The sequence below is a fragment of the Simochromis diagramma genome, unplaced genomic scaffold (genome assembly GCF_900408965.1).
Source record: "Simochromis diagramma unplaced genomic scaffold, fSimDia1.1 OVJJ01000308.1, whole genome shotgun sequence".
Taxonomy (NCBI): domain Eukaryota; kingdom Metazoa; phylum Chordata; class Actinopteri; order Cichliformes; family Cichlidae; genus Simochromis; species Simochromis diagramma.
The window spans coordinates 4232460-4247625 of NW_024386785.1; the positions used below are offsets into that span (position 1 = coordinate 4232460).

Here is a 15166-nt window from a genome sequence, read left to right on the forward strand (position 1 = left end):
GACATGGCGTGCCCCTTCCTTGAAGAGCCAGTAGATGTTGAAGCCCAAATTCTCCGCAGAGCTCTCCGCCGGGAGAGAGTGATTAGAGCGCGTTCGGACATTTTATCATTTCCTGATGATTTTCTGTGTGAACGTTACCGTTTTTCAGCACAATCTATAATTTATTTGAATAACATCCTCAGGCCTAATACTGCTCATGTGACACATCGCGGACATCCTCTCAGTTCTGTACATATTATTTGTATTGCACTTCGTTTTTTTTGCAAATGGGAGCTTTCTGTATAATATTGGTGACGCTGAGCACGTTTCCAAGGCTACCGTCTGTCGGGCAGTCAGGAATGTTACAGTTGCACTGAAACGTCTCCTGTACTCGTCTGTGGTGTTCCCCGGTCATAGACCCACAAGATTTATCAAAAAGGGATTCCACAAAACTGCAGGTATCAGGATGAACGAAACTTAATACATGATGTGGTGATATTTGAACTACTATTTAAATTTTACATTTATTTTCACGGTTCCCAGGCGTGATTGGCTGTATAGATGGCACTCACATTCCAATCATTGCTCCTTCAGTAAATGAAGGAGACTATGTGAACAGGAAGTCTTTCCACAGCATTAATGTACAGGTACATAGTTCCCTGTAGCATTTCAAACTAACAAATTATTTCATTATAGTAATGGATGCTAATTTGTGTTCTCTGCACTGTGAAGATCATATGTGATGCTGCCAACATTATCACAAATGTGGAAGCCAACTGCTCAGCCTCTGTGAGTGGTGGTGGTGGAGGACCCCCACCTGTTCTTCGGGCCTCCGCTTTTTTTTTCTGTTGGCTATAACGGGTCACATTTGAGCACACAGAGTAAGCAAATATGTACTTGTAATGTGCTCAGATAATTTCAATAAGTGCTTACAGAGAGGAAATTAATGTAGCCTCTAACTGCAATTGATTTACATCGGACAAACAGACCAAGCACTATGGCCCATAATACAATTACACCTTACCTGTTTGGACTATATTTTTATATTTGATTTTTACTTGCTGCCAGGAACGTTTGGGGCCTGTTGGGTTGCACCTGCGCTCACATCACATCACAAAATCAAATGTATAAAATACAAAATAAAATATAATAAAATAACGTGTTAAATGGGTGGAAATCCCTAGATCAATGTTTACATTAACACTCACGCATTGACTCTGTCGGCTATGTTTTGTCATGCATGCTCCCCTTCTTTTGCAGCTGAGGCTTTGTTACTTTTTTTCCGCAAAATTTGCATGTTATCGCCCACCCCCGTGACATCACGCTCCAAAGCCCTATACTGCCATCAGAATTTTGGCGTCAAGCGCTGTAAAATACATTGACCGCGCCTTCTTTCCCTCCGTCTCCATGGTGACTCGCTGTGCTCCACTAATCAGGGCTTTATGTATCCACGTGCGCGCGCTTAACTTGGGGTTAAAGCAACTCCGCGTTGATTGAACTACTTGTTATCAGCCTTTCTGAAACCGAATATTCCGAGTTGGACAGTTCGGGGTTACTCAACCCTGAGTATCGTTTTTCACTCTGAGTTTTCTAAACCGGCTTCCTGAAGTAGGGCCCAGGTTCTGTATTAGTTCTCTTGTTTATAGGGCTGCACGATTTTGCATAAAATGAGAATCACGATTCTCTCACGATTCTCTTTTCCAGTATAAATATTTATTGCACTTATTAACTGCACATCAACTTCGTAACAGTTGAGACTGAACATAAAAACAATAAATAAACATAAAAACAATAAATGTCTCACGTTTTGTCGGTGCCACAAAATGTTGCACTGCTTGAAATTCCGTCTCCACCGTTGCTCGACGCTGCGTGTATAGAGCAGGTAGTGCAACAATAGAAAAATAGTTGCGGGACGGCACTGTGTAGCGTTTGTCTAGGGTGTTGATCATTCTCCTAAATCCCTGGTTTTGCACAGTGTTGATGGGAGCCATATCTTTGGTCAGGTGATAAGTGATAGCCTCCGTAATTTCTTTGTGCCTGCGGGAGTTCGACGGGTATAGGGAAGCGCTGTATGAGGTTCCCGTTATTGATGTTTGGGTGGTTGACCGGGACAGATTTTCTCCTGTCACTTTCTTGTCATCCCTGACGTGCTCTCCGTTGTTTTTTCCCTGCTAATTTTAGCATCACACGGCACAGCTTCTGTATCACGTGGTATAAGGCTCCGCCCTTGTCATTTGTTGAGCAGGAAGAGTGAGCGCTTGTTTTCATGCAGATTACGTCCCGGATCAAAATGCGGTACAATCGTCGTCGTCTTTTTTTTTTTTTTTTTTTTAAATCGTTGTCATATGGAAATGAGATCGCACATAAGTATGAATCGAGATCGCGATTTTCTAACGATTAATCGTGCAGCCCTACTTGTTTATTTCCTGTTTTACTTTGAAGGTCGTCTCTCTCGTCAGATCGGTCTGTGGGTTAGACTGAGCGTGCTCATCACAGCTCATTAAAATGAATAAACTTACGTTTCTCAGCCTCTGCCTTCTCTTTGTCGGCCATCTTCTTCTGACCCGTGCAGCTCCTGTGCCTCATCTCCCTCAGCATGGCCTGCACCTCCCTCATCTTCCTCTCCCTCTCCTCGCCATCCTCCTCTGCCTCTGTCTCGTTTAGCGAAGAACTGTTCGACCTCAGCAGAAGTTCTGCGGACACACAAGCACAAGGGTCCAAGCATCGCTCTGCCTCCTGTCAGGTCTTCAGATTTGAAACTCGGTTCTCGCGCTGTACCGTTTATATTGGCGCTCACGTTCCTGAGGAGGGACAACACATCCTCGGCCCGCCGGTACGTTCTGTTTGTGCCACTGTGCAGCTCGCCGACCCGGCTGGTCATCGCCGACGTCTGGAAAAAAAGACAGCTGTCAGATTTTATGTGTGTTAATGACGCACGTGTGATACAAACCTGTGTGCTCTTCTTCCTGCTGCCTGTAAAACGTCGACAGAAGTTTGAACAAACGGAAATCGAACTGGCGTCGAGGAATCGTCGCCGTGAGTCTGGGATGTTAGCGTTAGCCTACGGCCCGGTGACAGGTCTGCATCATGAAGTCAGGTTTTTCCGATCACCCGTGAATGCACCACCGGAGACACAGCAGACCCCGCCCTCCTCGCTGCCCTGGCTCAGGATTAAAGCTCAGAGGAGAGCGGGCCTTTACAGGAGGCGCTCCCAAAGTGTGGATCTGGACCATCAGAACAATCGTGTGTGTGTGTGTGTCTGTGTGTGTGTGTGTGTGCGCTCCTCACTTTGTTCTGCAGCTCGTCGATGTCCTCACTGATGGTGCTGATTTCTGCCTCCAGCATGTCGGTGCGACTCAGGCTGTCTTGCAGTGTGTTGTTGTAGTCCTCAATGGCCCGCTGAATCATGGGAAAGTGAGTTTGATTAGTGCCCCTGCAGCACGGTGCTCGCAGCCTCAGGTGTGTGCTTGTGCGTGAACTCACAGCGGCGTCCTCCATGGACTTGTCGAGGCTCTGCAGCTGAGCCCGGGCCACGGAGCTGGCGTTCAGGCTCCTCAGCCGAGCCGACGCCAACAGGAAGTCGTCGTCGAGCCTCTCCAGATCCTCCAGCAGCACGACGACGCAGCTGTCGCACACTGAGAGAAAAACACACACGCTGAGCTTCACCGGATTATAAACGCTGCAAAGAGCCTCTGAGTGTGTGAGACTCACGCTCGCAGTGGACGCCGTGCCGGTCCTCCGTCGGGACGCTGTACCTCTGCAAACAGACGTCACACTGTCGGCCCGTCATCCCGTCGGGACAGCGACACTCTCCTGTGCGCGGGTCGCAGTGTCCTCCTCTGCAGTCACACTCTGCAGGTGAGGGAGGGGCTTCAGGTTAAACACACCAACATGCAGCGCTGTGACTGATCAGGCCGCCGCAGCTGCCTCACACTGACAGACATCATCTGTTATTGGTCAGATGATGTCATTAAAGGCCGTCAGAGCCTTTAATGACATCATCTGACCAATAACATGGCGGCATGGTGTTAGCAGGTATCTGTGTGTGTGTCACGCAGTAGATGTTCCTGTGCTAATCTACCTGAGCTCTTGCTTTCTAACAGTCACATGCACAGGGAGGCTTCAGAGAGCAGCTTGGGGTCAGTATCACACCCAAGGATATTTGGCAACCAGACTGGAGCAGGCGGGGATCGGACCGCCAACCTCCCCGCCAACCTTCCCGCCAACCTTCCCGCCAACCCCTCTTTTGTGAGGTGTGATGATGTTTGTGTTTCCTCACTCTTGCAGCCGTTGGGTCCGTAGTCCCAGAATCCAGGAGCGCACTGCCGGCAGCTCGAGTCGCTCACTCCAGGCCTGCAGGCGCACCGACCGCTCTGAGGGTCACACGGCTGGACGAGCGCCGCAGCGGAGTCACAGTCACACTTACGGCAGCCGGAGCACGAGTCGAAGCCAAACGAGCCATCCTGAGAGGAGGAGTAACAATAATCTGAATGAGCATTTTAGAATAACATACGTGTTCTGAAACTGAGCAAACACGTCACCAACCGCAGGACTGACCTCTGACCTCGTTACATCATGAATCACCTGACCCAGCACGCCGTTTCTCCTCTTATACGGCTCGTTTTTTTGTGACTCATTTAGAAAAACGAGTTTCCGTTGTATGTATGTTTTTAAAAAGTATTCACAGACCTCTTTCTGTCATCACTCTGTGACAGTCTGAGCTACATTCATATGTTCTAAAGATGGCGCCGCCGCGTGGATCACTGTCGACTCCTCGTGCGGCTCTAGACCACTTCCAACATGGCGGCCGTGTTTAAATGACAGATGTTGTGGTGATGTGACCTCAGAGAGCGCTCTCACCTCGCAGCGATCGCAGAGCGGCCCGGTGACTCCGGGCTTGCAGCGGCACTGTCCGCTGTGCGGGTCACATGACTCGGTTCCACACGGAGAGCAGTCGCACTCTGCATTAGAAAGCACACACACGCTGAATCCACCTGCAGCCTGCACTGCCAAACCTGATCACGTGACCGCGGGACGCCGAACTCACGGGTGCAGTTTTTGGCGTTAATGGCGTCGCCGTAGTAACCGGGGGCACAGCTCTCGCAGCGCGGCCCGGCCGTGTTGTGCATGCAGCTGAGGCAGTGTCCCGTCAGCGGGTGGCAGTCGGTGAACAGCATGTTGGGGTCCGAGTTCCCGCTGCAATCGCACGTCTGACACCGGCTGCCCAGAACCACCGGGTTGCCGTAGAAACCTGGGGCACACCTGTGAGAGAGGCCGACAGGTGAAGCATTTTTAACTGAAATACCTGATGATTATGACGGATACACAGCGTGTGGCGTTTTCCTTCCTACCAGCATCATTAGTTTGTATATTTAACTTTTATCATTCATTTCATAAAATTATTAATTTTTATTTGATTTATTAATGACTGAGAACGTTTCAGGGTGATTTCAGCACCATCAGCCCTCACTTCATCCTCTGTCTGAAACAGGCTGTTTAAGCTCCTCCCCCTGCAGACCAACATTCTTTCTGATTGGCCCTCTTACATGGGTGGAGCTCCTGAACCCTGAGTATTTGGAGACGAGGTCGCCCGCTGACCTCACTGTGAGGAGCATGTTTAGTACGGACGTCTGGAGCGCGGCTCCACTCGTTTACCTTTCGCAGTTCGGTCCGGCGTAGCCGGGCATACAGCGACACTGCATGCTGTCACCTCTCTGCACGCAGCCCTCCGCAAAACTACAGACAGGAAGGAAGAAGAGTGAAAAACTACAAATCAGGACAGCATCAAAGCACGTGGGAGACTCTTAGTTTGAAAAACAGGAAATGTTACTTGTGGCGTTCCTCAGGGCAGCAATGTGGGGCCTTTAACATTTTCAGCTTCCATATTTACTGATGACTAAACACTAAATGCGGCTGAATCATTGAACCTTAAATTCATGCTAAATTCCCAGTATTCCCAACAAACATACAGGAATGGGCTGAGGCATAGGGAGTGGAGGTACTGACTTGTTGGATGGCGCTCTCAGCGGGCAGGGGCAGCTGGAGCACGTCACGGCCTGACCATCCACGCTGTTGTTACCGAGGAACCCCCCCTGGCACGTCTCACAGTGGTCGCCGGCCGTGTTGTGCCGGCAGTTCTGACGGACAGAGACAAGAATGGTTAGAGATCCGTGACATCAGAGCGAGAGGACGTCAGGAGGCAGCGTGCAATCCGAGCTCCTCACCACACAGATCCCAGATCCGTCCAAACACTGGTCCGAGTGTCCGTTACAGCTACAGGGAACACACTTCCCCAGGAACAGGCCGATGGTGTCTCTGTAGTACCCCGGAGCACATCTCTGCACACACACATCACGACCTTTAACCTTCATCCGCCATCACCGCCTCCTCTCTGCGAGTCACCACCCCAACAAACCCAGATCCAAACCCCGTCCCTCACCTGGCACGAGTCTCCCAGGTAGTTGGCGGGACACATGCAGATTTCCACATTGTTGGCGTGGCGTCCAACAGGCAGGCTCTCTGCACCCTCTAGCACGGCGCCACGCAGCGACACGGACTGGGCTGACTGGGAGTGCAGGGCTCGGATCTGCAGAGACTCCAGCCCGACCAGAACCATCATCAGCTCCTCTCGGGACACCGGGTTACCGGTCCGAAAGTGACGGAAACTTCCCTGTAAGCACAGGAAGGACACGGAGAAAACATCGTCATCGGCTCCGCTGTGAGGTCACGTTCTGACATCAGCTGAGTGACAGGTACAGGTGGACTAGCTGACCAGAGCTTACGCTGCACAAGTGTTTACAGGGAACCTCTAAAACGGCTTCCTGAGGCCTCTCATGGGGTCAGGAGTCAACAGCTTTCTAATATCACAGAAGAATGCGCAGGTGACGTTACCTCAACGATGTGGACGATGCCCAGGTGAGGCTCCTCAGGGGACGAGTATTCTCTCTCCATGAACACCAGGGTCATCTGGTTACCCTGGACAACAGAAACAGGAAGTAAAGCTGTCAGCATGCTAACACACAGCTAACGCTACATATGAGAGGGCACAGGTGTGTGTGTCTGTGTGTGCACGTGTGTGTGCACGTGTGTGTGCGTGCTTTGCACCTTGAGGATGATGTCGGGTTTCGGGGCCTCGGCGGGCAGAGGCAGCACGTCTCCTCTCATGGTCTGCGTGTGCAGACGGTACCTGAGATAGCCTCCGTAGGAGGAGACCTGTGCAGACAGGAGCAGATCAAAGCTCAGACACAAACAGAGCACCACGCAGCGTACAGGCTGATGAAACACAAAGCGCGGCCTGCAGTTTATCTGCGACAGATAAAACCTGCACGTCTGCTGCGCGCATGCAGGTTGCAGCAGGCTGCCATCTGAAGCCGGTCGTTGGAGCGTAACAGCGGGGGATTTAACCGTCAGAATAAAGGGTGACGCTTTCACACATGAAAGCTGCTGATCTCCGTCTGAGCCTTTGGTCGGCTGTGTGGGACGTGTCTGTAACAGAGCGAGGGATTCTGGGACTCTGTGAGGCCGTAAGCTTTAAAAACAGATCTGCACCTGGAGACGGCTCAGACTCACTGCTGGCTCATCTTCACCCTCATCCTCTCTGAGTGCACACAGATCCATCAGATAAAGGCGTGTTCAGACTCCAACGACCCGCCTGTTTCTTACAGCACCTGACTGATCTTTAACTGGAATAACTCACCTTGTCTCCCAGGTAAGTGTTCGGAGCGTGCCAGTACAGCTCCTGATAAACATCGGGCACGTCGGTGATGTCGGCCTCTACCAGGTCCTGATCTGGATACACGATTACGGGGACTTCCTGCCTGTCGGCTCCCAGCAGCACCCAGCCCTCCATGTCCATGACCTGCAGAGACGACGCGGCTGCTGTGAGGCTCAAAGTCAGTAAATCAGTGAGGATGTGGAAACGTCACAGCATTCAGCAGCTTTCTGAAACTCTGTGAGCTCGAGTCAGGATCAGCTCGCTGCAGAAAAACTACCACAAACATCAGGTTGTGTTTAACAAAACAAGCATATTATGGGATGTAGACGAGCACCTCGGTGCGCCTCATGCTGGAGCTGTGGCAGCGGCCGGTGGCTCCGAAGCAGAAACAGCTGGTGCATCCTTTTGGGTTGGTCGGGTCCAAGTGGAACGTACCATCTCTGCACTGATCACAGCGAGGACCCTGGACGTTCTCCTGCAGGGGGAACACACACACACACACACACACACACACACACACACACACACACACACACACACGCACACACAGCAATGTCAGACACACAAACATGACAGACTCGTGTACGTTTGTGCGTTTGTGTACATGAGTGCAAACCTTGCAGAGACACTGTCCTGTGGACGGGTCACACACTTCCTCCTCGGCCCCCGCCTCGTTGCAGTCACATGGTCTGCAGTTGGGGTAACCGTAGAAACCGGGGGCACAGCGGTCGCACTGACGTCCGACGATGTTGTTCTGACATCTGGAAACAGAAAACGTCGTGCCGAATCTCAGCTTCTATAACCTTTGACCTCTGTGTGTGTGAGCATGTACTCACATCTTTGTGGGGATCAAAACTTGGAAGTTTACCAGCCTTGTGGGGACCAAAATATCCGTCTCCACAAGTTTGAGGACATTTTTTGTGTCATGGTCACAGTTAGGTTATTGTGAGGTTTACAGTAAGTGTAATGAATACCTGACATGTGTGTGTGAGAAGTGAGGAAAGACACCTACAGCTGCAGTTTAGGGTAATAACACTGTTCACCACAAGGTGGTGCACTGGGTCAGCGTGAGCTTGATTACATTAGATCATTAAGAAGCTGTTCTCATGTGTGATGGCAGCCTTAGGAAAGGAGGCGGAAGAGAAATGAGGTTATAAACAAAATAAACTTTATAGAGCTTTTTATTGTCATTGTGCGGTTTCTTGCACAGTGAACCACAAAGATGCAAAAGTAAAGAAAACAATATACAACGAGGAAAAAAAAAGCAAAATCCATGTATAGATATATGTGAGTAAACTATATACATGGTGTATGCGTAGAAACACTGAAACAGAAACATTGTGGGGCTGTATACAAGGGCAGTTATATAATATATTAAATAAATAAATAAGAGTGGAGGGGCTATGCTCATTTGGGGTGGGGATGGTAATTCCACTGAGACCAAAATGTTGCACAGAACAAGGAAAGACTGAGATATTGCACATGAGATGGCAGCAACATAGTTGATCTGCCCCCTGGTGGTGAAAACTTGCATAACGGACACGAGAGAGGTATCAATCTGAAATTGAGCTATCCAAAAAAACCTCAGGGAGTTTGTAAAATTATAGAAACTTCACAAAGAAATGTTGCAGAGGATCAGGCAGTCGGAAAGTTTAAACCTGGCAGCTTCAGAGAGCACACAGCCACCGGAGGGAGACAAACACACACAACCCCTCTTTGTCCTGAGGTCGCTTCCTGTTCGTCTTACCTGCACTGCCCACTGAGCGTGTCGCAGCTCACATCGGGCGCGATGATGCCAGCGTGAGAGCAGTTGCAGACCTCGCAGCCCACCAGCGGGTGGCAGCCAAACGTCTGAGGCTCGCACTCGGTGCATTCTGGGAGGACGGTCCTCGGCGGGCAGATGCAGTCACCCGTCACCGGCTCGCACAACCTCGAACCGCAGTTACAGGCTGCAGGTGACACGGGAAGGTGAGTGAGAGCGGGAACACAGGGGAGCGAGACAGGAAAAACCCCACGCGCCTTCTTCACAGCAAAATAAAAGTTTTATGAATAAATAAGTGTGAATCTCGGACGCAGTCCCTGCAGCGTTTCATCGCCCAGCCTTACACTCGTCTGCACATTTCAGTTGTTCCGTTTTTCTGCTTAAAGACGACTTGAAAATACAGGAAAGGTGAGATGGTGAATGATCTGTTCAGGCGAACACTCACGTCTGCAGTTGGGGAATCCCCAGTAACCCGTGGCACACGTGGAGCAGTCTCGTCCAATCACGTTGGGCCTGCAGCGACACTGACCGCCAAAGCGTTCGCAGGTGTCGCTCTCAGCTCCGACTTCGTGGCAGGCACAGGGCAGCGCGCCGTTGTTGACGAAGGCTGACAGAGATATGGCCGAGCTGAGGCAGAACGGCGAGGAGGAGGGACTGCGGGAGAGAGGAAGAGTTCACACCTGTGAGGATGACGCTAACACGCTAAACTACTGCCCAGCATCTTCACCCGCTCACACGCTCACCTGATGTAGAAGCTGTTTTGACCGCAGAGTCTGATGAAGTCGTAGGATTTGTCCAGCGGCTCCTCGCTCAGGTAGCTGGAGCTGTAGCTCGACTCAGGAACAACCAGCAGGTAATCCTGCAGACACGAGGAAGAACGTCAGCTGCTGCCTCATCTCCACCTCAAAGGAAAAAACTATCCCTGAACGTCATTCTGCAGCATCAAGCGTAGCTGTGATGCAGAGCAGCGACACTGACCAGCCACAGCGTCTTCCCCGCAGGTATCTGCACCGTGACGAGTAGCTCGTGGTCCGTCACATCCAGAATGATCTGATTCTCCGACACCAGGACGTCACGGCAGCCGTAAGCGTGAGGACAGAACGAGGCGTTGACGTGTCCTGAGGAACAGGAACAAAATAGAGCCAATCATCAGCCCCCAGCACCAGAAGCTGCAGTTCCTCTGATGCCCAGCAGGGGCAGCAGTGAGTCAGTCCCACAGGCTTCTAAATGATTTTAAGCCTAAAAGTTTGCATTATTGGGGGCGTGGCCTCTGTTACTGACAGGTGGCTGTAGCTGCTAGCTGTCTGCTAGCTTCACCTGACCTCTGGGCCTGTTTGTGCTGTTGGAGCCTTCAGGAGCATTTTTAGTGACATCATGTGACCAATAACAGGGCGGAGCTCCAGTTTTGATGCACAGTGAGATTCATGATTTTGATTGGATGTTACTGATTAGCAGGTATCGCTGTGTGTGTGATGCACATGCAGTCTGAACATGTTTCATTACAGCTTTGAAAACTGAGCCTCAAACTCCAGCCACAGGTTTACGTCCATCTTTTATATACAGTCTGTGGTGAGAATAACCTGACTAGCTTGTCGTCACTGACGGTGATGCGGCAGATCCAGGATCAGACTGTGTCCTTACCCTGCCAGATCCGCCCCCCGTTAATGAAGACCTGTACGGGGTAGGTGGGGTGCAGAGGCTGGTGGTAGTGGAGGATGAAAACGTAGCGGCCGAGGGCGTGGACCCGGGCAGAGTACATCACTGCATTCTGGGTAAAGGAGGCGATGGGAGAGGAATGATTACGGTGTCAGACACATTCGTGGGATTTTTATCGATCCTTTAAAATGTGTGCACGTCTCAGTCGGGTTCTGTAACTCCGTTATGTTTCACCTGAGATAAAAACGGACCGTGTGCGACGTCACGCATATCTAAACTAAACACCCCCCAACAACACGCCCCATCACCATCAGTACCTGCAGCGAGTCCAGCCGGACGTGGTCGGTGTTTTCCGCTCCGAACGGCGGTCTCTCCAATCCCATCCAGTCTGGCTCCTCTCTCAGAGGAGGCGCAGCAGCAGGGGAGGCGGGCTCCTGCAGGGTGGAGGAGCTCTGGCCCTCCTTCAGGAACAGAGAGTCTGACGGGGTCAGGAAGCGTGAGGGGACGCAGGAGGAGCTGTCAGGTGAGAAGTGTCCGTGCGTGCCGATGCAGTGGACGCGTGGGGCTACGTGCTCCATGCTGAACTGCTGTCTGGGCACCAGGTACACTTTGTGCTGAAACACATGTGCAACACTCGTTAGGATCGAGCTGATCAGGTGACCGATCATGTGATGCGAGAGTGACTCTCACCAGGAAGAAGGTGGCTCGGTCAGCGGTCAGCTGGATCTCTGCGTCTGAGGGGAGGGAGAAGACTGCCACTCTGTTCTGCTCGTCGACGGCCACGACTCGACACAGGAAGCTACACACGCACGCACACACATTTAAATGACTTTACATGAGGCAGCGCGCTTTCAAACACGTCCTTCTCTGTAGTGGGGGGAGGAGCCTTGCAGCTTACCTGTATCTGCACTGCAGCAAGGTGACTCGGTGTCGGTGCGTTCTCGCTCCCGGCACGTTGACAGTGACGGACAGCGTCTGAGGAAGCTCTTCTTCGCTGGAATACTCGAGGACCAGGACGTAGTCGCCCGGAGACGAGAGGCGCCCTCGCAGCTCGACGCTGATCTGCGCAGAAACCGAAGACGTTAGTTTAACCTGCACGTTTCACCTGTGGACACATTTCACGGCTGTCTTACATCCAAACCGCTGCAGACGGCCATGCCGGGGTGACGCGGGGAAACCTTCTCGGTCGGGCAGGGGCGGGGCAGGTGGTTGTCGTTGCGGCAGCTGGCATCGTTGCCCGAGATGGAGGGGAAGGAGTCCAGAGACAGGTACTTGTAGAGCAGACAGCTGAGAGAGAGAGACACACACATCAACGCATCTAAACATCTGCTCCTCCCTCCGGGCTCGAGCCAGGGATGTGTGTAAACACGACGCTACAGAACCACTAACAAAAGATGAATGACGTGAGCGTATTTACTTCTGGCTGGCGTCGGGGGCGGGGCTGTAGGTGCAGGGCTCGCTCACTCTGATCTGCAGGATGGGAGCTTCATAGTAGGCGCTGGGCAACAGCACCAGGTAATCCTGCAGGATAGAGGAGCAAAAGTCATTCCCTGTGCACACGTGGTGAGGGGAGCAGCACGGAGGCCTCCTCACTGGGGTGGCGGTGGGTTGCAAAGTGGTTTACAGGTGTGCAGCAGCAGCTTACACAGCCTCATTCTCAGAATTACAAACAGCTGAGCCATGATTTGTCACCACCTGTGTACTTGCACGTGTTTGCATCTCACCAGCAGGACTCCCTCCGCCTCGATCACCACGGTCCAGGTTCCCGGGTTCAGCACGAAGGGCTCCACAAAGGGAACGTTGACGAAGGTCGGCTCCACGCTGGGAGCGAAGACGATCGGCTTGGACTGTTCGGAGCCTTGGACACAAACCGAGACATTAGGAATGAGCACAACACGCATTCCTCCCCTCTGCTGCTCTGCTACTCAACTTCTACTGATACTTTCATGTGATTGGTGGAGAACCTACCTCTGCGGCTGCCCTGATAGGCTGTTATTTTACCCTTGGTGGTGGCGCCCTCAGAGCTCATGTATCTGAGGATGAAACGAGTCAGATAGACGTCTGCCTCGCTCATATAAACCTGAAGCCTCACCGCGGTCTACGAGGACATTGTCCAAACAGAGGACAGGAGGGAGGAGAGAGGGAGGTTGGAGGGCAGACAAGATCAACATTTGTCCTCAAATCCCTGAAACCTGCACTGATCTGTGGCCCTGAGGAAAGACACGGCGCCGCCACCACCAGCAGCCAAACGCAGCCGAAGCGCAGAGACCGAAGCGTCGCGAGGAAATCGAGAGAGAATAAGAAGACTTCCCACCTCTCCTGATTCCTGCGCTGCCATGGAAACACAGAGTCCCCTCCCAGCACTTACAGTTCCCGCAGTGGTGGCTCCGGCCGTCCTCCACGACCGTCATCCGGCCCCAAACATCCGAACCTCGCCGGTTAACATAATGCAGCACCACAAAGAAGACGTCCGGAGAGTCGACCGACACCGACACCAACACCTTCGACTACCGAGGGAGCAGAGAGCAGGACGAGGAGCAAAGTAGAGGATCAGAGGAGGCGCACAGAGAGGAGGAAAGAGAAGGAGGAAGACGAGGGGCAGGAGAAGGAAGAGCAAAAGAGACGCTGAGTAAAGGAGGCAGAGACGACAGAAAACACCGACACAGAAACCAGGACAAAGCGACATAATACAGTCTGTCTGCTACGCTCACACGGGACAGGAAGCAAACATTTGAAATGCATGCAAGAGCTGAGACGCAGTCCTGCGACAGAGACATGTCCCGACAACATGCAGCTGGGCCACAGTAACATAATTACACAATAACTGCACACACTCACACATTATTGTAAACAACGTCAATCACATCCTTCCAATAAGGATGAAAAACATCCTACAGCTCATATGTGTTGGCTGTTCCTCTGCCGTCCAGCAGAGGCAGCACTGAGTCAGTGTTTGGTGGATAATCTTCTCTACAATCGAGTTTGCACCATTAGGGGTGTGGCCAACAGAAAAGGTCAAAGGTTATGGTCCTACCTGAATTGGGGACATCTGAGCATAACCTCTCCAGCTGAAGTTGGGGAACTCTTGGGGGTTGTAGCCGAATCTCACCGGCCGGCCGTCCAGCATGCTTCCCTCCTCAATCTCAAACTTCAGGTGATGGAGGTCGGGGAAGTAGTGATCCGGACGAGGTCTGCCGGCACAGGAAGTTCAATGAAGTGAAACGCACAGGCATGCTGGGATGAAACACGGACTGAAGAACTACAGAAACTCAGGCCGTGACGACCCGAGGCAACGACAGACATCTCTACATTTAACCACATCTGTCTGTTACAGGAGACTAGAACTATGGGAAATGGAGTCCTAACTTAGCTTCACTGCAGTTAAACTTCCTGAAATCTGTCTGAGGTGTGCTGAACTCACAGGTTACACTTTGGCCCCTCCACGCTGGGTCTGCAGCGACAGTGGCCGCTCCTCTCGCCGCACGAAGGACCCACGGCGCCACCGATGTCACACTGACACCCTGAAAAAACAACAGGTTAACAGCTGAAACAGCACACCTGTACCTGAGTGCTCAGAGCACCGCTCACCCCGGCAGCCAAAGTAGTCGCGCTCCTGCAGGTTGAAGAAGCCATCTTTGCAGGTGGAGCAGGTTCCGCTGCAGACGTTGGGCTTACAGTGGCACTGACCGCTCTCCTGCACACACCAACAAACCATCTCAACCATTAGCATGACAACAGCAGCAGCCAGGACTTCATTAGAGAAAGGGAACGAATACAGGAAAAAAAAACCCAAACAGGCAGCGACCTCCTGCAACCGCTCACCGACCAATCAGTGAACAAACATTCACTAACACCACAGGTTACCTGAGGTCAGCTGACTCACCTGAGCACACTCGGCCACGGCGCTCACCGTCCCCGCCACGTTACACTCACAGTCTGCAGAGAAACAACCTCAGGTTACTCTGTGTGTGTGTGTTCCTGTCTAGCTATCTTTGTGAGGACCGAAATCTGCATTCTACCATACTTGTGAGAACCAACAATCACTTGTGCAAACA

General features: G+C 51.8%; 1 protein-coding gene across 2 annotated transcripts in view; it reads right to left on the reverse strand.

Moving 5' to 3' along the window:
- lama5 (laminin, alpha 5) overlaps window positions 1–15166 on the reverse strand; it is a 71473-nt gene that overhangs the window by 18581 nt on the left and 37726 nt on the right. Inside the window, exons 19-51 of one of the 2 annotated variants that reach the window (XM_040022844.1) lie at window positions 14995–15047; window positions 14700–14805; window positions 14533–14632; window positions 14146–14302; window positions 13080–13209; window positions 12836–12969; window positions 12529–12632; window positions 12245–12398; window positions 12010–12173; window positions 11802–11910; window positions 11429–11725; window positions 11097–11223; window positions 10434–10573; window positions 10199–10314; window positions 9901–10109; window positions 9441–9642; window positions 8310–8454; window positions 8028–8168; window positions 7676–7837; window positions 7084–7191; window positions 6871–6954; window positions 6419–6649; window positions 6204–6317; window positions 5986–6116; window positions 5635–5715; window positions 5027–5241; window positions 4840–4940; window positions 4259–4442; window positions 3691–3831; window positions 3463–3614; window positions 3268–3378; window positions 2758–2869; window positions 2499–2672 (exon numbers count right to left, since the gene is read on the reverse strand). In XM_040022844.1, coding sequence (XP_039878778.1) covers window positions 2499–2672; window positions 2758–2869; window positions 3268–3378; window positions 3463–3614; window positions 3691–3831; window positions 4259–4442; window positions 4840–4940; window positions 5027–5241; window positions 5635–5715; window positions 5986–6116; window positions 6204–6317; window positions 6419–6649; window positions 6871–6954; window positions 7084–7191; window positions 7676–7837; window positions 8028–8168; window positions 8310–8454; window positions 9441–9642; window positions 9901–10109; window positions 10199–10314; window positions 10434–10573; window positions 11097–11223; window positions 11429–11725; window positions 11802–11910; window positions 12010–12173; window positions 12245–12398; window positions 12529–12632; window positions 12836–12969; window positions 13080–13209; window positions 14146–14302; window positions 14533–14632; window positions 14700–14805; window positions 14995–15047 — 4689 coding nt within the window. Of the gene's footprint in view, window positions 1–2498; window positions 2673–2757; window positions 2870–3267; window positions 3379–3462; window positions 3615–3690; window positions 3832–4258; window positions 4443–4839; window positions 4941–5026; window positions 5242–5634; window positions 5716–5985; window positions 6117–6203; window positions 6318–6418; window positions 6650–6870; window positions 6955–7083; window positions 7192–7675; window positions 7838–8027; window positions 8169–8309; window positions 8455–9440; window positions 9643–9900; window positions 10110–10198; window positions 10315–10433; window positions 10574–11096; window positions 11224–11428; window positions 11726–11801; window positions 11911–12009; window positions 12174–12244; window positions 12399–12528; window positions 12633–12835; window positions 12970–13079; window positions 13210–13479; window positions 13619–14145; window positions 14303–14532; window positions 14633–14699; window positions 14806–14994; window positions 15048–15166 lie in introns of both variants that reach the window. The other variant, XM_040022843.1, reaches the window with a different exon arrangement.